Here is a 24,417-nt window from a genome sequence, read left to right as displayed (position 1 = left end):
TGAAAGTAATGTGGGTTCCCCTGCCCTCTATTTCCTTTAAGCTTCATGGTATATGATTACATAGCAGTTGCTTTGATATCAGGAAATCTCTTAAAGCCTTAAATCCTTGTTTAATGACTTTGCAGTTGGTCAGTGCAGTGTAAATCTAACCAAGCAATGATGGGGGAATTACATTTAATAAAATAAGAAACAGTTGAAGCCTGCGGTTAAGCCCAGTATGCTTCCAGCACTTCGTGAGAGAGTGGTTACACGGACGAGTGTTGGAAGGAATGACAGGCCTGCTGAAGGAGCCCATTTCTGGGGGCTTCAGACAGAACAGCAGTCTTTGCAGTGCTGAGTTGTTTTGTTTTCTTCCTGGGCTGAGCTGACAACAGTCAGAGATGCAAAGGCTCATGCCCATGTTTCCTGTACGCAGAGAGATGAGCACTCTTTATTTTTTTTTATATTCTTCTATATTAAAGCTGCCCTCATGTTCATTCATACTGTCCTTTTTTCTCAAGAGTGAAGCAGGTCCCATTTCACAGCTGAGTCACATGAGAGTTACTACAAGAGAGTTACTACATGAGTCTCATTTCTCCTCTACTTCAGAGAAGGTTAAGTGGGTGCAACTCTGCAATGGGCTGTAAGGGAGGGGAATATGAGATATGGCAAACCCAAACATAAAAATATAGGCTGTAGACTGGGACAATGTCCGTGGTATTTTGCTCTAATTTGAAAACGATGCTCTGGAAGAGGTGAATAAATCAAACAGGCCAACTGACTTATAATATTTTTTTTAATTCATAAATTTTAACCCCCTCCTATTTTTCTGTTTTTTTCTTTTTTAGCTACTCTGCCTCCACCATCTCAGGTTTTAGCTTTCAGAGACACCAAGACATCTGTTGTTTTGCAATGGGATAAGTTAAAGGATGGTCTGGAGCCTCTTGGCTACTACATATATTGTCGGGAGACTGGGACAGAAGAATGGCAAACTGTCAATAATAAGCCCGTGACATGTAATGAGTGAGTTCAGCTATTATACTCCACTGAGAGAAGACAGGGTGCCAACTTGCCTATGGCTGGAGTCCTATTTCAGACAAAAAAAGAACTTCCTTCTCTGCACGCACATAGGCATGCACGCACACAAACACCACGTCATCTTTTAGAATTCAGTATTGCTCAAAGTCTGACTTTTACATCCAAAGCCAGACTGACAGCAAAGTCTGCGTGTATCTTCATAGACTCTGGATCTGCAGAAGGTAGATAGACCTTGTGGCACCAGCAGAGCCACATGCCATTTTTTTGCTTGCTTTCCAGTAGAGTAAGTTGGTGTCACTCACACACAGGAGTTAGAATACCTCTCTAGCTGTGGGGGTCACACGTCAAGCAGAAAAAGTCCATTAAAAAGTCCTATTTATTCTACCGACAATGGCAGCCAGCAGTGTGACACCTCTCTATCTGATCTATACTTACTGTCTGATTTATTGGTAGCTATTTCATGTGACACAGTGCACTTTAATTTGTAACGGCAAATAATGATTTTGTAAGTAACGATGCCTTATTAAAATGTATTGCTGTCTCTTCAAAAGACTGTTTACCTGTACTTTGAACAAACACAAACATATTAATTTGCTCTCCTAGATTTACCGTTCCTGGGCTGCAGCCTGGAAAAGAATATGTCTTTTGTGTGAAATCTGTCAGTGAGGCAGGACTAAGTGAAAGCTCACCAGAAACAGATCCTATTGTTGTAAGGCCAGCTATTGGTAAGTAGTAACATACACATGCACATACACACAAAAATGAAATCCCTCAAAAATGTGTCTGTCATGCATAGCTATTATTACATGTAGTGGTAATAATGTTGAGCAGATAAGCAAAGCAAAGCAAGAGGGAACTGATTTTCTTGTACCCTGCAGCTTCTGTCATCAGTTATACTTCTCAAGGGTGGGCAGAGTTAATTAGCATTTTGACTTAGCAGTGTGTTACGTTTTCAGTATTAATTTGGCACTGGTACAAGTGACCATTTTAATGCTCAATTATGCCGGTATCTTGAAATCAGCATTGTGAATTTCTCCAGGGCAATTACAAAATCCTACCAACCACATTAGCCACTATCGAACCCTTCATCTCCTCCATTTTATCGACCCACTGCTTCCATCCTTTCTGTCAGACAAACCATAAAGCAACATGCAAGAAACATCCTGAGACACATCCATGACTTTTGCTGCGGCTTCCAAATAAGAATCTGGTCATTTTCAAATACTTTTACACTGCAAAAGTGGTATTAGGAGACCTTAACACAAACAGATTCACAGCTGGTACGAGCACACAAAGATTTCCTCAGCCCAGCTCATCCCATACTTACACCTCTTTTCCTGATCCCTAGATCCCAAACCTGCGTTGAACAATACCGTGTTTTCTCTCTCCCTTTGCTGCGCAGCTTGTCCATCAGCACCGCACGGGTTTGTTCTCCTAAACTGTGGGAAGGCTGACATGACCATCGGCTGGAAACCCCCGAAGCGCAAGGGAGGAACAAAGATTCTGGGTTATTTCCTAGATCAGCATGATACATCTGAACTAGACTGGCATGAAGTCAATATTCAGCCAATTCCTCAACGAGTTTACACGGTATTCGTTTCAGATATAATACTGTCCTCCTTTAAGCATGGTGGCAACAGTAGCTATAACAAGGATTGAGCTGTTTTTCACTCTAGAACTCTCTTCCTACCCTCGAAAGACTACGACCATGCAGGGCTGCACTAATAATCTGTTTGCACTTAACCCAAAGGTCAGCAACCTTGAGGAAGGTCACCTGTACGAATTCCGTGCCTGTGCAGTGAACATGGCTGGTGTTGGGGAAGTATCTGCACCCAGTGACTTGTTCAGATGTGAGGAATGGACAATGCCAGAACCAGGTATCTCTCATGTAAAAACAACAGCCAGAAAAATATTACCAGGTATACGAGTTATCTCCTCACTCTTCTGTGAATCCAAGGGACTTCAGAAAACTATAGGTCTGTACACGGGTTGCTCCCAGCACAGAAAAGCACACACACACTTCTGGGGAAGTTCCGATTCAGACGTAGGCTATTATTTCTGCATTACACAGATACAGCACCCAGGTATTTTTAATAATGTTTTCAAAGAATGAAGAATCTGGATTTAATATCTTAATGTCTTTGCATATTACACCAAAGCAAATAACATTAAACCAGCTGATGCATGCCTTTTTTCCTAGAACCTACTTCTGCAGTTAATTAGCATAGAAAGCAACTCCTATGGACCCACTATCCACTTGTTATCTTAAAACTCTCTGCTTTCTGATCTCAAACTCGAACAAAGTGCACCCGGTTGCATTTTTTAATGGCACTGTTTGACAGCCTACCCTTCTTTGAACAGGCCCTCCTTATGATGTGAAGTGCACTGAAGTAAGAGACTCATCCCTGAAGCTCCACTGGGAAGCACCGTTGTACACAGGAGCAGGTCCGATTACAGGGTATTATGTCGACGTGTGTGAAGAAGGGTCCGAGGAATGGAAACAAATAAATAAGCACTCCATAGCCGCCACCCATATGAAGGTCTGTATATGCACTTAGTATCCCAAGTGTTGCCTCTCATTTAGTCTTATGTTAATTCCTGTCATTGTTTCCTGCAGGTTTCAGATCTGGAGACAGGGAAATGCTATATTTTCCGAGTAAGAGCACTGAACAAGGCTGGAATTGGACCCCCTTCACTCCCCTCAGACCCCGTGGTGGCTAAAACCAAACCCGGTACGAAACTAAAAGCGATGGGAATGTGCGAGTCTGTCAATACTATGATGATCCCGGTAAAAAACTGCTTTATGAAACATCAGCTACATGTTTCATAGCAAGAAAGAACCGCAGTCAAAATAAAGATTAGCAAAACAAACTGGCCAAATGAATTTACTCTAGCTGTACACACTGTTGGGGTTTTTTTTTGTTTGTTTTTGAGTTAGAGGTCCAGAAGCTAAGCCCTGATCTGTTTTGGTAAGGAATGTTTTGTGGGTTTTTTTCTCATACAGGCACAAATGAAATTGAACTTGGGGTCGATGAAGAGGGTTTCATCTATATGGCTTTTGAAGCTCCTGAAAAGAATGACTCCTCTGAATTTATCTGGTCAAAGGACTATGAAGGACCACCAGATGCTGACAGAGTTCACACTGAAGAGAAAGGCAATAAGTGAGTATCTAACGCACACTGAGAAAATGAATTGTGGACTGTCAAATAAAGAACACATTAAACACTGAGAAAAATCTGAAGCCAAATGTTTCCCTCTCCTTCCAATATTCAGCTAAAATACATATACACAACTGAACTTCTGCAAATCTCTGTACCCGATTCTCAGCTCTGGTGTCCATGAAATGGGGCATTCAGTGCAATCTTTGGGTCACAAAAGGGAAACATCAGCCATCACAATGCTAATGGTTTTGCCTTGCTCCTCAGTGTCACATATGAATGACAGTGAGGGCTATATTTGATGTTCCAGGTGTATCAAATGTATTGCATTCTGTTACAAGAGGCATAATTTTTGAGGAAAATATAAATTTTTTTATTATTATTTTTATTTCTAAGATCTAAGCTTATACTGAAAGACCCATCAGAAAAGGATCTGGGTATATATTCAGTGGAGGTCACGGACGTAGATGACGATATCTCTGCCAGCTGCACTTTAACAAAAGAAGGTAAAAACTAATAGCTGACAAGAACAAAAATCTAATGTGCTATAATTTTCTAATATTAGATGTTTGGAGGAAAGTTTCTCATAGAGGAATAGTAAGTGATAATGATAGTAGCATCATTAGAAAGATGTTTCCCATTCCTTGAAGGCTCAAGGGCAGTTTCTTTTACAGTCCCCTAAGAAAAGATTCCGTGCTCCTGGAGGGTCATTTTTCCATTACAGTTCAGATTTCACACACAGCTACACTATCACAGTGATTTAAAACTTCTTTAACATGTTTGTTGAACTGATACAACCAACATTTTATTCAGACATAACTAAGAATTATCTTCATAACCTTTTCTAGTCCTCCCCGCTATCGAATGTTTTGTACTTATTATCTTCTTCTCGACATAAATAAAGCTCATTAACAATTTAAATTAAATTAATATAATGAATTCGTTTTGGCCTAGTTGTACTCATCTAAACGACTTGTTATTCTTTGCATTTCAGATCTGGACAAGTTATTGAAACGTAGCCATGAAATCAGGAACCCATGTAAGCTGAAGCAGTAAGAAGCCACTACCATATGTACAGACTCTGAAAGGGGAACCCTGGCATAACCCTGGCTGAGCCAAATTCTGTGGCTTGCCTATGAATTCCCCTCCGTGGTTCTCTTTGTTTTCCAGTGATCAAGCTGATATCTGGATGGAACGTTGATGTTCTGGAGAAAGGAGAAGTGCGGCTGTGGTTGGAGGTTGAAAAGCTGTCACCAAATGCAGAGCTGCATTTAATCTTCAATGACAAGGAGCTTACAAGTACTCCGGTACGTTTTGGTTTGGTTCGGTTTGAATTCTGACTTATCTTCCCCCTGCTGAACCGGGAGAGAGAGCAAATGGGTACATTCCCAGTTTTCTAAATTCCCATCAGATATTTTGATCTGTGTTTTTGGAAGACTCTAGGGCTTGGGTTTCCACTGTGCATAAACAGAAAGCCAGCTGTCTGATTCTCAAGCTGTCCAGTCCTAGTATCAAGCAAGGCTGCAGCACTGACGCTGTGAGTTCAAGACAGTGTAATATTCCTCTGTGCTATGGCCGGCAAAACCTTCAGTGGTAACACTGAGAACGTCCCCTCCTTACCCAGCCCTCCCGTTATCCCCCCGCTCCTGAGAGGCTGCCTCTGACAATCTTGCTGCAGCAGAGACTTCCCCGTTACAAGGGAATTTTCTAACAACAAACCTCAGCCTTGTGTCATTCATCTGATACTACAAATGGACCTGTGCAGGACAGAGAGCTTTGTCTTGAATGAGCAAACGCGACTCATTTCAGTGGGTGCTAAAGAAATACCGTCTCTCACAATGAGACAGGACATTTTTCTTCTGCTTTACCAAGCAAATCTGCAAGCTTTCCACCCTGTCTCTTTGAACTCAATACGGATCAATCTCATGAATTCTAAGAGCAGATGAAAGTGATTTATTTCTCAGTCTGAGGCACTGGAAATAACACTGCATCATATGTTACTCCAATCTTCTGATACATTAAAAAAATGTTTTAAATGTTCTAGCCTCTTCCTTGTCTTCCCATATCAAGTTAATATTATAACATTTAAAAAGTATTTGGAATGACAGGACCAGAGGGGAGAACAGTTGAGAATGAAGAACAATATAAATCATTCGCCTGTCAGTTAAATGCAATGTAGCAATGCCTAGATTACAAGAACAGATATAACGAAGGGACAGGACTAGGCCAAAGAATTGCAGAGCTGTCATTGTGATGCTGGGGTTTTTTATAGCAACGTGGAGCAAATTTATTGACGGCTTTGTCTGTTCTAAGTGTCTTTTCTACACTGGAGAACTGGCATGGTTATGCAGGATTACAAAGTGTTTGTCAAGCTCTTTGTAATGATAATATTTGCTTAGAGCAAACAAGGCAGTAAGGCATAATGATGTTTAGGCATCTGGCAGGTTTCAGGGTGTATGTATAAAAGGCTCAGTAGTGCTTGCATGATGTCAAGAGAGTGGCAATATTATCGATCATTGCCCAAATATGCAATTGCATGCCACAGATCTGTAATTAAGTGCAACACTTCTATTATACTAAAAAACATACAGATTCTGGTAAGCTGAAAAGTCTGTAATATCCAACAAGAAAGAATGTCTTTTGTTATGTGGTTTTAACAGAAACTTTCTTCCAGAGAGAAGTTCTGCTGTAAGCAATTCTGCTATACCTACGTACATAAACAAATAATAGATGAATCCCAGAACGTAGAATGTCACAGTGCACTGGCTTCATTACTCCTGTAAGACGAGGGAAGTACATAAGGATACATATATAAAAGGACTGTAATGTCGGAGTGTCGTAGAAGGTGCTGTGCCAGGATCTGGCCTTGGAACAGTTCCACTGTGGAGAAACTATTTCATTTATCGTATTTCATTTGTTTTACACAGACACATAAAATAAACTTTGTCAAAGGAAAAGGTCTCGTAGAACTGATAATCCAGAATTTCTGTGATGATGATAAAGGGACGTACACAGCCCAGCTGCAAGACGGAAAAGCTAAAAATCAATTCACCCTAGCTCTTGTGGATGAATGTAAGTGGAAATTCAGGATCAAATATAGACTGCCATGCTCAGTGGAAAGTTTTCTAGGCACTTAAGGCCCCAGAGTATTTCTGACAGTTATAATGGCACACTGGGAAGGGGGAGAACAAATATTTATTTGAGCACACATTTAAAGTCCAGGAATCATGTAAGAAATTATCTGAATTTCTCTTTAACATTAATTGAAGCTTTTGGTCTTTAAATAGAGTCCTTGATGATAAAAATGGTCTGCTAAAGCAAAATGTCCAGTGGAATGCCGAGTTATTTTTTTCAAATGCTTTACATATTATCTTGCTATGGCAAACTGTCTGTGTCTTGGCAGTAAACTGTATAACATGTTATTGCACGTACTCATTTATCTCAGGACAGGGTCAGGTTGAAAACTCAGTGTCTTTAACAGCTGGTTAACTGCATTAAACTGAACGCAATAAAGAAACCAGCGTCACCTGCACTCGAGGACAAGTGCGAGCATCAAAGCAAGCTGAACATGAAACATACAGGGTCCTTGTATATGCTAGTACAGAGAGCCTTTGTAATTAATTAAAAATAGAAAGTAACAAGATTCTCGTTAAAATACTTCCCCATAGAGTGTCTATTTTCAGTTCTTGCAAACAGTTTGCTTTCAAGTGACCTTCTCAAGCTTCTGAACTTTTTGAATAGAAAGTGTCTAAAAAATGTTACATCTACTTGACTCCCTTTACAACCGGTGGAGAAAAACAGGCAGTTTTACAGAGTGATTCAGCACACGCCAAGTTCAGAATATAAAATACATTTGATGAATCGTGCTCTAAAAGCGCCCATTTTTCTTTACTGACAATGAAGGAAGTAGAGATAACTCAAGTTACATGTGGTTGTCTAAAACAGAGGTAAATTCTATGCTCTCGGCCTTCTTCTGTGTTTCTTACTTTCTAAACATTTTCATTTCAAGGTTTCTAGCCTACCTTTTTGTATGGTCAAAACTTGAATCTCATTTCCTAAATGCATAATGGTCAGGTCTCCAAAGACTCCTTTGTTTTAATGAAAATAAATGTTAGGTTCTGAGCAACCACTACGATGAAAGAATGATGGTCCTAATCTGCTCAGGGTTCTCAGTGGGGACCAGAGGTAACTCATGCACTAGAGAAGGCTTACAAACAAATACCACAGCTCTAATAATACCTTTCGTGACCAGAAATTTCTAAAGTGTTACACTGAGAAATAGCCGGGGGGTTGTTGACTTTGACCATTGCTGTTCTTGTAGGTTTTGCTAAAGTTGCAGAGGAGGCTGATGCAAAACGGAGACAATGGAAGAAAAAGCAAGGTAAGATAAGCTGAAGGTTAATGACTTGCCGGAACTATGCCAACAGGATGGCAAAACTTGAGCAAAGCTATTTCACTGAGTGCTCTAAATATTCTGTCATCTTTTTAAAGTGTATTATTTAAGCTGATTAATATACTAGGATAAGACTCCTTATTTTAAGATACTCTGCCCCGCTCTTCAAAATGAAAATAATTTATTTAAATAGTTTTAGCCATGCTAGCCGCAATCCTCAGTAGAGATCCTCTGCATCAGTGCTGTAACACTGAACATTTTTGAATTCTGAAAATTGTCCAATCTGAATATATACCATGTAATTAAGATCCACACACTTTCCTTATAGAAAACAGGGTTCTCTAGATAAGTTTAAAAAACCCCATGCATTCCACTTTCATTTGATCCCCCATCTTATATTCATGAATAAGGAAGTTTATAAACAGTTTCAGAGAAAAAATACTACAATTGGAAAGGTTATCTAGAAGGGTTTTATCCCCTTCTAGTGGGGATAAAAATATTCACTTAATAACAACTGTGATACCACACTAGACTATAGGTCCAGTCTCCTGTCTTCAGAGGTGCTTAGGATAAGATGAAAGTGTATGGAAAGTAATCTGTGCCCCGGTTTACCCTCCCAGAATCAGGAAGAAAATCAGAATGTATTTGGCTCTTCTATTCTATCGCAATTCACCTGGGAAATATCTATCAACTATATCTATATCTATCAACTCCTACACCGACTTGAAGCAAAGTAGAGTCATAAAGGACTGGTTAGACAGCATCATTAACTACATTTTGAGATAGGATTCCTCAACAAAGATACGTTACCTAAGGACACTACAAAACCAGCAATAATTATATGCTCTAAACCGTGGTGCTTATTGCACACAAAACCCAGCAGCGCGAAGCATTCCCTACAGCCGCACTGCTGGGATTCACCACTAGATGGGGGCAATTCCGTGGATAACACTTGAGAGCTGCGGCAATGCATTGCAAAAGACATTTATTTTCTTTTATAGGTCCACATTTTATAGAGAATTTGCAATGGAAGGTTACTGAGACCTGTGAAGTACTCCTTACCTGCAAGGTACATACAGCGATGTGATGCAACTGCACAGTCTGAATTCCTTTAGCATTAAATTTTAGATGTGAATTTCAACGGAAGGGTATGAGCAGTGCTCATCCAAATGCTTATTTGCGGACCGATGAAAGTTAAGAGATAGTATATCTTGGACAGAAATTTTGACAGAGGAAGTCTCTAAGACTCTGCAGCAATCCTCTAATGCGAGTGATGTTTCATATTAGAAGGACATCAAGGCATTCAGAAATAAAATGCATTTGGGACGCTGACTTCTAAATGTTGACTTCAAACAGGCAGCAAACCTGAGAAAGGACACCAGCTTCCAATGGTTCTTCAATAAGAAAGCACGAGCGGGTGGTGTGTTTGATCCGCAGACTGGGATAGGAACTCTTCGTATCAAAAAGGTGAAAAACATAAAGCAACTCAGAGGCTTTGGTGATCACATGAAAATGCAAAAAATAGGGATTGATCTTATTAACATTCAATGTGTGTTTTGGGTAGTGCCCACTAAATGAAAGAAATTGAACAAACACTGAGAAAAGCACAAAAGAAGACACAATTTAACATTATAGTCAGATAGATCTGAAGTAGAAATAAGATGTTTTTAACCGTGAGTGGCTGTTAAAAGTTTAACATGTCCTGAGTGGCTAAAAAGAAAAGTGTGGGCTTTTCAGCTTTTCTGATCAGGACTGGTTGCCTTTTCTGGAGATGAACTTTAGTAACAAAAAAAAAAAAATTACGGAGTTCATTACAGAAGTAACTGAATGAAATTGTATGGCTTGACCTATAGAGAAGGCCAGACAAGCTGATATAAAGCCCTTGTAATCTTAACTCTGCCTCAGAGAAGACAGAGCTGAAAAAAGGGAGCTTGATAGTGCAGTTGGAAATTTAGTGCAATCTCTGCGTGGCTAATCTGAATCTTGTTTGGGTTTGATTTTTCATCTTAATTTTAAACGGTCAGATCACCTATAGAAAACTAGTAGATAAATGTATGTGAACGGGAATCTCTGCCCACACAAGGCTGAGGGCCGCAGGAACACTGCAGGCTGGGAGTCAAGAGCGTTGGCAAAGCAACATGAGGAAAATTCATGGAGCAGTGGGCATTCGTCACCAGTGAGTCCCAGAGGTACCTGTGCCTTACACCCCGAAGGGCACACAGTGGTACAGGGTGACTGAGGGCAAAAGCTGAGGCACTGACTCCCCATAACTGACAACACATCAGTTTGTAACGAACCGGGACCTGTTCTAACCTTTCAAAGGAGCGAATTGCCTTTTTTGCCCTCCTTTCTGATCCGTCCAGCCAAATTCATTGGGAGGGAAGAAGAAAATCTCAGCTTTTTCTCCTTTTCCAAATCTTGCCCTATTTCAATGATTTGTGACATTTCTGTTGGGTATGTTTGTGTGTGTCTGTTTGGGTTTGCGTTTGTTTGGGGTTTTTTTTAATAACTATTACATATGTGCATATGTATTTGCTAGATAACCCAAGCAGATGAGGGCCAATACAAAGCACTTGTTTCAGACGACCGAGGAGAGGACTACACCCAACTCGATCTCACAAAAGGAGGTAAGACAACCTTGAATCAGGCAACAATACACATTCACCCCCCTGCCTGGGATTAGTTTTGGATTTAAAAACAAATTTCATAACTTTCTACCACATTGTTAATTACCATAGTACCTATATGCTTTTATAGGGATTAAAACCTACATAAAAAGTTACTAGTCAAATTTAAAGTTTCCTGATCTACTATAGCATATATATATATATGCTGATCATTTTAAGAATCACAAGTATTTCATGTGAAATTGGAGTCATAAAATGCACTATGTGAGAGAGTCTCTTATTCTGCAAGAGTTATACAGAGCCCAATGAACAGACTAAGTGTCTCCTTTGTATCTGATCTCAGGGCTTTGTTTTGCATCTGTCCATACTGTACTTCATTTGATAATCCACAGACAACTTTTCGCTCCTGGAAGTTCAGCCAGTCTTCCGAAGCATCAGGAGAACGAACTTCCATTTCCACTCTGCATCCCCCACCAGTGAAAAAAAATTCTAGGCTGAATTACAATGACAGAATAGTTGTTAAAGACAACATCAAGTGGAAAAACAATTACATGTTACTGCAGATTCCTGCTTCACTTTTCAGTGTTCTGAATATGCTCTGGAAATTGAAAAATAAATATGCAGTTCTGACATTCTAATATCATTTACATATATAGTAATTTATCAGGCTATGACCGCATTATAAATCCTGTCAAGCATCACAGCTAAAAGCTCAGTAAGGTTTCAGTCACTTCAGCTCCGCATCAATCAGAAGATTCTGCTTCCCAAGATTAAATCCTACCCTGACATCTGGAATCTATCATTTAAACCTGATACATAAATCTGCTTTCTGTGAGGCAGTCTGTTGCTCACATCAAGTGCCAAGGAAGACAGAAGCATCTACATTTAGTAAGAAATGCCCAGCATCTAAAAATAAATGAGTCAGTGGCAAAAACTCCATTCTGAGTAAGCTTTGCAACAGAAAAAGACAACGAATAACTACCAGATGTAATACATTCTAACCATAATGAACTTAAGTTGGGAGATCAGATGTGATTTGCTAAATACTGTATTTATAGACAGTTAAATCTTTGTGTCTTTGCAGCCTTTGAAGACCTTCTCAAGGAGCTGTGCAGGATCAGTGGTATGTCATTTTCTCATCAGCTGACACAGTAATAATGGACGGGAGGAAAGGCGGGGTGCCACGATCAGAGCAAACTGCTCAGGAGCTGTCCCTGGGTTTGGATCAAGTACAATACCACCCATTTACTAGTCCTTTAGTATTAGAAGCACCTTCAAACTGTCAAGGAGGATGGACAGTAAATAAACCCAGGGACATAAAACCCCTCTGCACTTAGAAATTCATTCTGTGACCTTTACGTGCCGGCAGCCTGCTCCTTGTCACATCACTGGCTATGTGAATTTGGCCAAGCTGTACTATTTCGGTCTATGAGATGTGTATTCCAGACCCAAGTCTCTAGAAGAAGTGCTGACATTTTTTCTACCAGCTGCTAAAAGATCCAGGGTCTTCAAAAGGCAGAACACCATCCTACTTTCAGCTAGCCCCATTGTGCAGAGAGAAATGTTAACAGGTTGCTTGGGATTTTGTTTGCGTAACATATAAAACGGCGTGTTCTTGAACGTCCTCCTCAATTTCCGTCTTTCAATTATACTATTAGCTCTTTCTGCTACACCTCTGAAAATTCAGCCTACTGAAGAAGGCATCAAAATCTACACAGATGTGAAGTACTACACAGACTACATGAAAACAACTTGGTATCACAAGTAAGTCCCCAAAGGATATTTGCAAGGCTTCTGGAGTCCTGTTGCTTGTAACTGTTTATCATCAAAATTAAACGTGTTGGGCCTGAGCCCGTAGCTTTTGAAGGCAATGGCAGATTTGTCTGAGTAAGGGCTGAAAAACACAATTCACTCTGCATTCTGAAACATGTCTGGGAATTCCAAAATAAGCAGTCATGTTATTTTTATCTTAGCACTGCAGAAATATTTATAAGTGATCATCTTTACTAGAATAGTAATGATGCATTTAAGGTACTGCTCAGTTACAGCCACCTTGGTTACAGACAGGAAAAGAAGTTGTTGGTTTTTTCAAATTCTTTATTTCTACTACTTTGTACTTCCCTAAACCGATCTATTCCCCCACTCTGAATAACAGATATTCCCAAACATTAAAAAATTATTTCCAAACACTAGCTAATTTAGCCTCATAAGGTCTTCGTAAGATAAATGGTGTTTTATTAGAAACCTCCTATGCATGTATATAAGGAGGCCAATTTTCAAGAACATTTAAGGGCTAAACGCTTACAAATATTCAACATCTAAATCCTGGTTAATCTCCTAAATAAGAAGCAAGAGGTCTTTTGCAGAGTTTGTAGAGCTTTGGCAAACTGCCTGAAAGCACAGCTAGATGCCCCATGAGATTTTCAAAAGTGACTGAGTACATAACTCTCCATGGAATTAACAGTGACGTCCTGACTCCCACTCTCTTATTCTAACCAGTATATGTCTAAAAAAAGTTAGCACTCTAATTTATACAGCTCTACTAAGTACTATTGAAATGATATCATTTGTTTACTTAGGGAGAAACAACTGGAAAGCCGGGACAGACTGAAAGCTGGGAGCACAATGAATCAGATCTGGCTCCACATACTGAACCCAACAGATGCAGATAAGGGAACATACACCCTGCAGTTATTTGATGGGAACAACTCTCACAAACTGTCAACCGACTTGTCTGGGCAAGGTAAGCTGAGTCACACAATACCGTCATAGGAATGAGATATACCTGACCTGCTTTCCAAGATTCCTTCAAATCATGGGCAGTGATTCCTCTCTCCTTGATTTGAGCTGGAGCCGCGGTTCCATCACAGTACGCTATGAAATTGGGTTAAGAAGGACAGTGAAGTGCCCATAAAAGTCAGAGGCAACATGGGGAGAGAAGTGCGCAGCAGAAAGGACCGGAGCCTTAGGGAGCCTCGCTGCCATAGCGTAAGGTGCTCCTGGGGAAAGGATGAGTGAGAGGGCAGCCGCTCCTGGGACGTGTCCGATTCCTCCATAGGCCAACAGAGCTTACAGACGGCACCTTGAAAAGAGAATGTGGCTTCAAGTTCACAAAGACTTTTCCAAACTGTTCACAGTTGGGTTTTTTTTCCTCCTCTGGACTTCTCTTTGGAAAGGGAGTACTAGATCCCACTTATTTCAGTAGTATATAAATAGATTCATATCTCTTTAAGGCAGCTACAGATACTGTCTAGATGATAATTATACGTACCTATGTGCACAAATACCTGTAATTCCAACATTGATGCATTATGTTAAATCTACTAAGTCAAATGAAATAAATGGCAACTTTCCCTAAAACCTTTTCATTCCTTGCAGCCTTTGAAGATGCCCTGGCTGAGCACAGAAGGCTAAAGTAAGTTCCTGCCTAAATATTTTCACAGCTAAATCTATTTTGAGTGTCATATTCTGTATTGAGAATACAATGCCTAATAAATAAAACCACTCTAATTTTCTCCCTCTCACTTTCAGGGAAGCAGCAGTAGCAGAAAAGTGTAAGTAAATTAATTTCCTTCCTTCTGCGAAACAAAGCCCAGTGTATGCTGATAAGTAAAACTAAAAGGTCATATTTGTTCACTCCCAGGTCGTGCCAGAGTTGTTCAAGGTCTGCCAGATGTTGCCACCATCATGGAGGACAAGGTAATATTGAGTAACTGTTCGTATAATTGGCCCTTGCACAGACATAGAAGAATAACTGGCGGGGAGAAAACGACTTGTTTTCCCCTCCTGTATGTTCCCCGGAGCTTTTCTGAGCTACGGCAGTTGCCAGAGGTGGAAGCGGTACCCTCCACAATACTTGTATCGGCCCCCTATATTGTTGATGGTGCTTTCAAACATGCGCGTGCTTCTGCACATATGGGCCCTCTTTGTGGGACGGCACCTCTTTCTTGCAGCTTGCGGATATTACTGCTTCCTAGGTCTGCTTTACAGCCAGATCCTTTCTATCGTTTCCCATTCCATAGGATTAGACTAAGGCCTTTAAGTGCTGGCCCTGATTTTCCCATCATATCAACTTGCTGCTTACATTTCTGAGTCACGTTCCCCTTTACTGGTACACAGGCAGAATAAAAATCCTGTAAAGTAATTGCAAATTCACCATGTGCCTATTTAAGTGTCACTTTACAGTGTAAGAAAGCTATAAAAAGACAGTAGCACAAATATGAGTCAGGCCCAGTGAATTCAGTCAGGTTAATCCTGATTATACTGGAGGGTATCAGGAAAAGGAGTGGACAGTCCGGGAATCTCACCTATTGAAAATCTAAGAGAGTTGATTTTTATTTTTCTTAATTTCTCATCGACTGAATTTCCTTGCTCATTTATATCTTCATAACCTGTTTCTGCTATTTTGCAATAGACCCTGTGTTTAACTTGCTGTGTATCTGGAGATCCTTACCCAGAAATCACTTGGTTCAAAAATGAGAAGGTTATCGTCTTTAAAGATCGTTACAAAATGGATGTGAAGGGGACAGTTGTCACAATTACCATAGAGAAAGTCTGCAATGAAGACACAGGAAAATACAGCATATATGTCAAGAATAAGTATGGTTCTGAAACAGGGCAGGTTACTATCAGTGTCTATAAACATGGAGAGATACCAACAGGAATGGAAGAAGAGTAAGTCCCAGGTGGGATTATAATGAAGAAACCTAAATGAATTAGTCAACTATGTCTCACTGAATTTAAAAGAAATTTAACTCCTTCGGATTCCTTTTAGTGTCTCTGCCCTAAAATTCAGGCTCATGTCTCTATTTTTATTCTAGTAATATTTTAGTATTTTTATTTTGGTAGTTGTTAGAAAACAATTCTCTCGCGCGCGCATGTGTGTATGCACGCGCACGTACACATGCACGTTCACCTTACAGAGAAACTCTTTCCTAGTAAATCTGGGGGGGAAATACCAGAGGATTCACATACGAGAACCAGGCTTTCAGTGGAGTTGTTTTGTAGTCAATCACTACGTGTTACTGATTATCTTGTAGCTGACATATGCTTGTGTGTGTATATTATTAAACTTAATCCCTTGGTGACACCTCAGCACTGTTGTCAAGTACATCCATCTTGGAATCAGTCGGCCTGTGTGTGGGAAGTTAGAATTTTCCTAAGTACTGTGATGAATCGGGGCCTTGACGTATGGACCTTTACAAACCGAAGCCATATGGGAAGAAAACGAGGCAGTGACATTTTCAAGGCTTGATTCTTTACAGAGGAACACATTCAGCTTCTATATTCTGACACGCAGTAATACATCTACACAAAAGGGTTGAGTGCACATCTACAGAAGCGGACCCAGATCCTTCCATCCTACTCAACACGTATATTCTTTAGAATTAAAGAGATTTTTAGGTTTATTAGTTATGTTAGATTATTCTGGATGTAGAAAAAAGTGTGGCCTCTCAACTGCTCTGAAACCACAGCTACGCTCCCAGCTTCTACCAGTGACACTATGTCAGTGAGAGAGAAAAAAGTGATTGTATTCCTAATACAGCCATCCAGCTAAATGCATTTATTCAGCAAAATAGCATCTTACCTTGCTCCACAAACTCGTATAAACTGTCCTCACAATAGCAGTATTTCTCCCGGTTATTTGAGGGACACTGCTGTTCCAGTGTCAACATAAACGAGCACAGCAATCCTGTACAGGATTGCCAATCATTTGACCAAAGGCAGTTACATTTCAGACATTACTTAAAGTTAAATTAAATGTATATAATTTAGATTATTAAATTTAATAATATTCAAAAGTGAGAGCTCAGCTAATTGTCTAGATTCATCTTACAGTGAATGAAGAAAAGCAGGCCCTTCTGATGGCATCATTAACATTACTCGGTGGTAAAACAGATGAATCACATCCTAGAATAACTCCAATAGAAACACGTACCTTTTAGAGCCATGTTACACCCCACACATAAACACGGCCTTATTCATTATCAGTACCTCATCCTTGCTACTCAGGTGATATCATATGAAAATGTAATTACAAACCTGGCTCTTTTTGTGTGTGAATTTTCTTTAAAATTACATACTGAAAAAAAAATTGTGAATTTGTAAGAAAAAGTTCAGCACTGGTTTTCTATTTAAATAGAAGAATTACTGACCGGTATGGAGTAATAAAAGTTACTTAGAAAGGTCACCTACCCCTGGGATACAGGCTCTGTTTGAATTAAGCAATATAATTGCAAGACACATAATCTAATGAATGTCTTCCAAAATCAACAGTCATGCTTGCACAGACAGCAAGGTATATCACTCAATAGCTATAATGAGGGAGGAATTCTAGGTGCAATTGGTGAGAAGAAAAACAATACATCCCATTTACTTCTTTCATTTCAATCTCTGAGCAATGTTCCATGTTTTATTTTACCTTTAATCGTCTATGTATGCAGTGATTATTAAAAAATAATAATAATAAACTGAATTTAATACAGATTTAGATGCACATTACTGACATCTACTGGGTAAAGTCATAACTAACTGTCCCACTCCAACATGATTTTCCCTGTCCTCAAGCCACTGGAGGCCCACAATTTTGGAAGAAATAGCTGTGGATTTTATTCCCACCATTTAAGGTCCAAGTCCCCATAGTAGAGAATACTGTGATAATTAGGATGTCCCTGCTGTAAGACGGTAATTACCTTGCATCAATTGTAAATTATGCCATTTTATCTGAAGAATTCTACCCAAAACACAGAAAATGTATTAAATATAGAAGTTGTGAACAAAAAGAAAACAAGTTAACCCATGCAACACTTTACAACAATTATGAATAATTACCTGAGTTCAGTAACCCACAATAAACATAACATCCCCAACCAGCTGGTCAAGGTAAGACTTTCTACAAAGCAGAATGAACTAGAGGTTATGATCATTAAGAACAAATAAATGATTAATAATTGTTACTTCATGGTTACTAATTAGCCAGTCATCTCACAATTTGGGCTGGCCTTTCCCTTTCCATAAATAGCATCTGAATGATCAGGGAGAGCCCTCACTTTTCCTGCTAGCATCACTGCCCTAAAGTGCAGCGTAACATCCATCATGGCATTCAATGGAACCTGGCAGGTCTATGCTCAAGAGAACTATGAAGAGTTTCTGAAAGCTCTTGGTGAGTATTCAGTTACTTTTGAAATATTTTGTTCGGATTGCAACACGCACTTTGCATGACATCTTTTATTACTGTATTTCTACGTTTTTTTTCTTTTGTTTGTATGACAAACTCCCCCCTGCCAGCTAAGTCTGCTATGCCTAATTTGGAAACGAAAAGAAACTGGAAATCGTACTGATCGATGTAGAAAGGTTACAGATAACACCCAAATCCCTATCTTAACATGAGTCCCTCATGAAAGAAGAGGTATATCAGAAATCAATTTGTTTTGATTAACACATAACATTCAACTAGAAACAAGCTGTCAATGACATATACAGATTTCCAATGTGCTATTAGTAGTGCAGGCACTTTCTACAGCACTAGTGATTAATATATGTTATGCCTGTTTAGTAATCTGTAAGGAACAGACTTAGCAGGTGCCCACATTAACAAAAATGCACTTACCCTCTTGACAATCTTGGCAAAATATTCACACTGGGGTTTTTAAACGTATATGAGATGTTCGGTAGAATAAAACTCAGTTACAGTTGAAAAGCCTAGTCCTACAGTATGATGCCTGAACCAATCCCTCTACCGCTGAAGTCTCAAATCGTGCTAGAGACACCCTGACAAGGTCGTTGGAGGCTACTTGCACTGCTGCAGCTCTGACTAGGCAGATAACCCCCACCTCCAAACTCCCTGGGAAGAGGTGAGGGAAACAAAATAAAACACACATGGTTTTCTTCATGAAGAAATGTCATCACTTGGCAAGCTGTTACTGAAAGAAACAATACATATTCTGACACAAGATTAACAAATATAGTATCAAAATCTATATAGACTAGATAGAATGGAACAATATGCCCATGGAGAAGTGAGGAACCCAAACCAGGATTTGTCTTTTAACTTGGACATAGAGAGCTGTTATTGGTTTGTACCTTTTGCACCATTACCAGAGAAAAGAATTTGCTATTTCGTATCAACACACTACTTCATAACAGAAAAAGTCCTTTTCTGCCTTTTTTCCAGCATTGCCAGATGACCTTATCGAAGTCGCCAAAGATATTAAGCCTGTTGTTGAAATACAACAAAAAGGAGACGACTTTGTTGTGACATCAAAAACACCCAAGCAATCTGTAACTAACTCATTTACGCTTGGAAAAGAGGCTGACATTACTACTATGGATGGCAGAAAGCTAAAGGTAATATATTTCAGGAATGGATGCATCTCTTTATTCATCCTTATACTTCAGTTTCTGTGTATGAGTGAAACTTGTTTGTACCATGTATTTCTATCATTCCAACAAACAGAAAGGTTTCTTCTAAAACTCTTTTATTAAAATGCTGTGGTCTCCACTTTAAATTAGCGGATGTGATTATGAAGCATCGCTATCATTTATTTCCTATTTATGTAGACCCCTACTTATTCTCATTAAATTCCAAAATCTAAAATTTTCTATAACTTTTAAATCTGCTTCAACAGTGTACTGTGAACATGGTAAATGGGAAGCTTGTGTGCAAATCAGACAAATTCTCTCATGAGCAAGAAATTAAAGGAAGTGAAATGGTGGAGGTAAGTGTTAGAAAATAATGGCATATTAAGAAAAATGCTGAAGGAACAAATGTTCTATATCGATCAGCTCTTAGTGTAGGCTCAATACCTTAAACAAATCCTGGCCCCAAAATTACTACATTACTTGCAGAATTCCTTACAGGTGCTTAAATCTGCAGATACAGAATTTTAGTATTTCAAAATAACCACAGTTAGTGGAAAATACTACTAGTATCCTTTATTATTCCTGTTTCTTATTAAAACCAATTGCCTTAGACGACTTTCCTTTAAGCACTGCTCATATATTTAATGCGTCCTGCTCAACAAAAATCTTTTTATTAATTACTACCCTGGGGTCAATTCTAGGCACTGGTGTGTGAATGGCTTTAGCGGCTGAGCATGTTGCAGAAAGGCTCCTTATAAATCCCTCTAGGATACTATAGCAGTGTTTCCACCCTTAGATTTATCCACAGCATTGGCTCTGAAAAGAACGTAAAGGCTGAGTCAAACCTGAAAATTTACAATACACTTGTTCCACCTACAATTCTTCAAAGTTGTTCAGTTAGCTCTAAATTGTTCGGTACTGACAAAGAGCTTTTCTCTACAGAGTTAAGCTCATTAGCCTTCTAAGAAGTGTCCACTTGGGTAAAGACCACTACAAGAATGACAGCTAACTACATTAAAGTTATATGTTTTGGACATACAATTTCCTAAGATCATTTTGAGTATCTCAAACTACTTTTCTAACATTAAGTAAGCAAAACATCAGGCAAAAGAACCCATTACTATTTGGGACAGTGGATTTCTATTACAGGAAGCAGATCTTTCTGGTAGTACGTATGATACCTCTTAAAACAGAGTGATAAAATGTAGTTGATGATGGCATTTATATTTAGATTTTCCATCTTCAGAACTGGTTCTGTAAAAAATTTCTTTGGTATGTAGTATACACATATTTATAGGCAGGTACTGTAAATGTATTTTCTTCTGGAATAAGATGGTTTTATACACAAATTACAGAAACTTCTAGCCACTTAGCTATAAATAGATTTCCTAAAGCCCAAATGAAAAGCAAGTTATCCATATTTGTCTTCTACAGACTATGACTTTTCGTGGAGTAACACTTGTCAGAAGAAGCAAGAGAGTTTAAAGACAGATCACCTTCTTTGTCACATCTTTACATATCTAAAATAAAGTGCAGTTTCCACAAGGTGTGATCTTTGTTATCTGAAAAAATAGTACAGAAAATAATTATGATTTCTACTCTCCTTTCACACACGCATCACTTCCCATTATTATAAGACTGTGTTTTCCCTGAGTACACGTACAGGTCGCTTCTATACTCAAAGTGCAGTCTGCCTCCCAGACAACCAAACCGGGACATTAACTGGAACATCATGGTTTATCATAATAATCCTTGGGAACAGACAAAAGCTGATACAAATGCTTCTTGATTTCTTACATACTCCATGAACATATTCAGCTTTAGTTTCTTTCTCGAATAAACTTTAGTCTTCTACTAAAACCCTTTCTCTATAATCTAGCCAGCAAAGAACAATTAGACATTTGTTTAGCTGATCTGCACCACGTGTCTGTAACAGGAATAGAAACAGTAATATTTTAAAAGCTATGAAGTATTTAACAGTCACAAACAATTACAAAGTAATAATAGGAATGACTGCTCTTAAACTGAAGTACACAAGAGTACTCTTGTAGTGCCTCATTTTTGCTTAATTGTAAAGAGAATTAAACATTCTTCCAATTTGCAACATACTCCCAATATCTGCTTGTCACAGTTCAAGATTGTGAATCTCAAGTAAACTAGACCGTTTATGTTCAGATTATGTGTCTCTCCCGAAGTATAAAATGCCCAAGATCCATGCCTATAACCATTTCTCTGTTCACTGCTGATTAGATCCTACTATTATATTAGCAGTCCTATTTCATACTTATTTAAGTCACCACAGATTTGTTAGAATTGGTCTTGGGTGTAAGACCTCCATGAAAAAAAGTTGCTGGACTGATTACGCCATTTAAAATCCTCATGGGGACGTTTTATTCGAATTAAGAGTGCTGAGTCTACATCTTACTCTGCTAGAAGAGCAGTTTGGGGGGGGGGAGGTTGTTTTAGTTAATAACACTTGCAACATGATATAAGCAATCCGGGAAGCGTGTTCTTATTCTGGGGTAAGGCTGTCCTCATGGGGAGTTTTACTGGCGTAACCCCGCAAGTATCATTGAGTTCAGTTTGCTTCCCAGGCAGTTCTAATGCTAAGTACACTTTTGCAGACTAAATTAAATTCCATGTGAGTTACACATAAATAAGATCAACAGAACCGAAATCAAGACACTGGTAAAACTCAGGGAGAAGGCTGCTTTAAAGCATCCGTACTGCAAAAAGCCATATAAGAGCCTGAAACGCTTCTGTTTGGAAGTTGCTGGGTAACCACTGCTAACTACACAACGAAACACTATGAAAAAGAGCATAGTTTTCCAACCGTGAACTCGCAAAACACTGCAAGTCTTCAATGACCAAAGGCCGTTATCAGTAAGTTGTAGGATACAAAACATGAGACGCTTCGGGTTTATTTCTAAACTAACGCGGAGCTCACTCATTACTCTGAACACCACACTTTCAAAGCCTGTTACAAAACAACAGTTATTTGCTTTGATACATTATGACATAAAATGGGGAAGTTAATGCAAAATGCATGGGGGTTTTTTTTGCTTTTAAAAGAAACATGGAAGTCTTATTTCAGTTCAATAACTACTCAGATATTCCCAGCTCAGTTGACATAATCTGCCTTGCAAACTCGCTTCTTCCCTATTGAACCCCTTATCAAAGTTCAACCTCAATACAGGACAACTGGTACACAAAAACGGTTTAAATTATAGATTGCAGATACTACATACTAAAAACACGCTAATCCTATATAGAACGCAAACTGATGCTAAACCATTTTAATTTGAAAGCACTAAAAATTCTTAAAAGAATACTTTATCTTACTTCACAGTTGCAGTGATGTAGTATTTCCAATAGCCATGCCAATCTGTTCGATCCGATGGGAATACTCTTCTGCCACAGGACATCTCAGATTTCGGTGAAATATTCATTGCAGTTCCTCACACGAAGCAGTCAAAAGCTGAAGGATTTTGATCAGATTGCGAACCTTGCCCCATTGCCCAAAGTCATCGATCATTTCTGAATGAAAAACTCCTACAGGTTTGGATGATAGCACTGATTCACAAAACCAAGCGAATTTTTCTGCAAAGGACTTCATGAGAGTATTTATATTCTTACTTGGGTCTTGTTCAAAACTGTTCATTTCCAGTTTGAAAAGCTCTGAAAGGGTATTCCATCACCAAACTCCACTCTCTGGTGATTCCATTGTTTTTCAGAATGTCTACAGAAGGAATTTTTTCTGTGTGTCACACACTCCCTGCATAATTTCAGTCTCTAATGTGCTGCTTTGGCTTCATTTTCATGTTCTTTTGATGACTAGTGTAAGCAGATCTGTGTATATATTGCACAAGGTAAGAAACTCAACCTGCTGCCAGCATACTTAGTACAGAATAATGTTAACTGTAAATATTAAATGCAGAAAACATTGTCAGAGACCCCCATCTCTTTTCTGCTGAGTCCTGAACACAGAGCACCGAGCATACAGCCACCATCATTTTCTTTTTTTCAGAAGAGCGGCATATCTAGTTGACATACACCTCCCGTGTCAGCGATCGAAATTCATCTGTCATTCAAAACGTGTAGGAATGTCAGGCAATTCTGAGTGTGAGATTGCCAGGATGTGAACAGCAGTGTCCACCCACCAGAGTTTTCATTCATATTCAGCCATGAAAAATAAAAAAAGTGAAAATACACTAGTGACAGACATCGGGACTGCATCAGCTCTAAGTGTTTCTCTCCCATCTGCAGTTCGCTGAAAACTGCTCACCAGCAAAGATGCAGACATGCTGCTTTACTGAACCCTTCATCAAATCACCTCTAACTGTTCAGTCACAGATCCGCCATTTGTCTGCCTATATACCTGTTGGTGAGTCATTTAGGTATTAAGAAATAATCTCTCTCCCCGCCTACTTTATTGCTCTCATCACACAACCGGCTTTAGTAAAAAAGGTCTGGCCCTTTGCAAGCAGCGCTGCTCTACCACGGTCCGATGAAAACTCCTGGGGCACAACAACGCTGCCGGTAGCGGGGCCACAGAACGATGGGAAACGGCCTCGGGCAGCGAGGCTGCAGCCCGACACCCCGACCCGCCGCTGCGCCGGCTGCAGAGGAGCCAGCGGCGGCGCCGGGAGGCGGCTGCGTGAGGCAGGAGGGACCTGCTCCCCCCACAGCGGCGGCGCGGCCTCCATCTTGCCTCTGTCGGCGGGAAAACCCAGCCGCGGCGGGGGCGGAGCAGTGCGCATGCGCGGACGGGGAGGGGGCCGCCCCCGCGCGGGCTGTGCGTGCCGGCGGGCGCATGCGCGGTGAGGGCAGGGCCGGTTTTGGCGCCGCCAGTCCCGCGTCC

The 24,417-nt window shown here is 39.8% G+C and overlaps 3 protein-coding genes across 3 annotated transcripts in view; 2 read left to right on the top strand and 1 right to left on the bottom strand.

Annotated features, from left to right (window-relative positions):
- MYOM3 (myomesin 3) overlaps positions 1-16,185 on the top strand; it is a 28,849-nt gene extending 12,664 nt beyond the window's left edge. Inside the window, exons 16-37 of the mRNA XM_009470794.2 lie at positions 828-1,002; positions 1,621-1,742; positions 2,420-2,607; positions 2,768-2,894; positions 3,379-3,557; positions 3,635-3,749; positions 4,022-4,178; positions 4,572-4,681; positions 5,170-5,214; positions 5,346-5,482; positions 7,103-7,247; positions 8,497-8,556; positions 9,570-9,637; positions 9,925-10,035; positions 11,108-11,195; positions 12,280-12,318; positions 12,854-12,959; positions 13,775-13,938; positions 14,574-14,610; positions 14,727-14,749; positions 14,839-14,894; positions 15,610-16,185. Of these exons, the coding sequence (XP_009469069.1) occupies positions 828-1,002; positions 1,621-1,742; positions 2,420-2,607; positions 2,768-2,894; positions 3,379-3,557; positions 3,635-3,749; positions 4,022-4,178; positions 4,572-4,681; positions 5,170-5,214; positions 5,346-5,482; positions 7,103-7,247; positions 8,497-8,556; positions 9,570-9,637; positions 9,925-10,035; positions 11,108-11,195; positions 12,280-12,318; positions 12,854-12,959; positions 13,775-13,938; positions 14,574-14,610; positions 14,727-14,749; positions 14,839-14,894; positions 15,610-15,873 (2,516 nt within the window). The 3' untranslated portion in view covers positions 15,874-16,185. The remainder of the gene's footprint in view (positions 1-827; positions 1,003-1,620; positions 1,743-2,419; positions 2,608-2,767; positions 2,895-3,378; positions 3,558-3,634; positions 3,750-4,021; positions 4,179-4,571; positions 4,682-5,169; positions 5,215-5,345; positions 5,483-7,102; positions 7,248-8,496; positions 8,557-9,569; positions 9,638-9,924; positions 10,036-11,107; positions 11,196-12,279; positions 12,319-12,853; positions 12,960-13,774; positions 13,939-14,573; positions 14,611-14,726; positions 14,750-14,838; positions 14,895-15,609) is intronic.
- GRHL3 (grainyhead like transcription factor 3) overlaps positions 1-24,269 on the bottom strand; it is a 142,571-nt gene extending 118,302 nt beyond the window's left edge. Inside the window, exon 1 of the mRNA XM_087761081.1 lies at positions 22,899-24,269. The gene's annotated coding sequence lies outside the window, so the exon portion shown is untranslated. The remainder of the gene's footprint in view (positions 1-22,898) is intronic.
- LOC104017739 (fatty acid-binding protein, liver) lies at positions 18,256-21,101 on the top strand. Its single transcript, XM_009470795.2, has 4 exons — positions 18,256-18,357; positions 19,369-19,541; positions 19,823-19,912; positions 20,991-21,101. The coding sequence occupies exons 1-4, from the start codon at positions 18,291-18,293 to the stop codon at positions 21,039-21,041; spliced, it is 381 nt and encodes a 126-aa protein (XP_009469070.1). The 5' UTR covers positions 18,256-18,290; the 3' UTR covers positions 21,042-21,101.
- Positions 24,270-24,417: the final 148 nt, after the last annotated feature.

The sequence above is a fragment of the Nipponia nippon genome, unplaced genomic scaffold (assembly GCF_047370975.1).
Source record: "Nipponia nippon isolate SJK-2023a ecotype South Korea unplaced genomic scaffold, ASM4737097v1 scaffold_23, whole genome shotgun sequence".
NCBI classification, from domain to species: domain Eukaryota; kingdom Metazoa; phylum Chordata; class Aves; order Pelecaniformes; family Threskiornithidae; genus Nipponia; species Nipponia nippon.
This window is presented reverse-complemented; position numbering and strand designations above follow the sequence as displayed.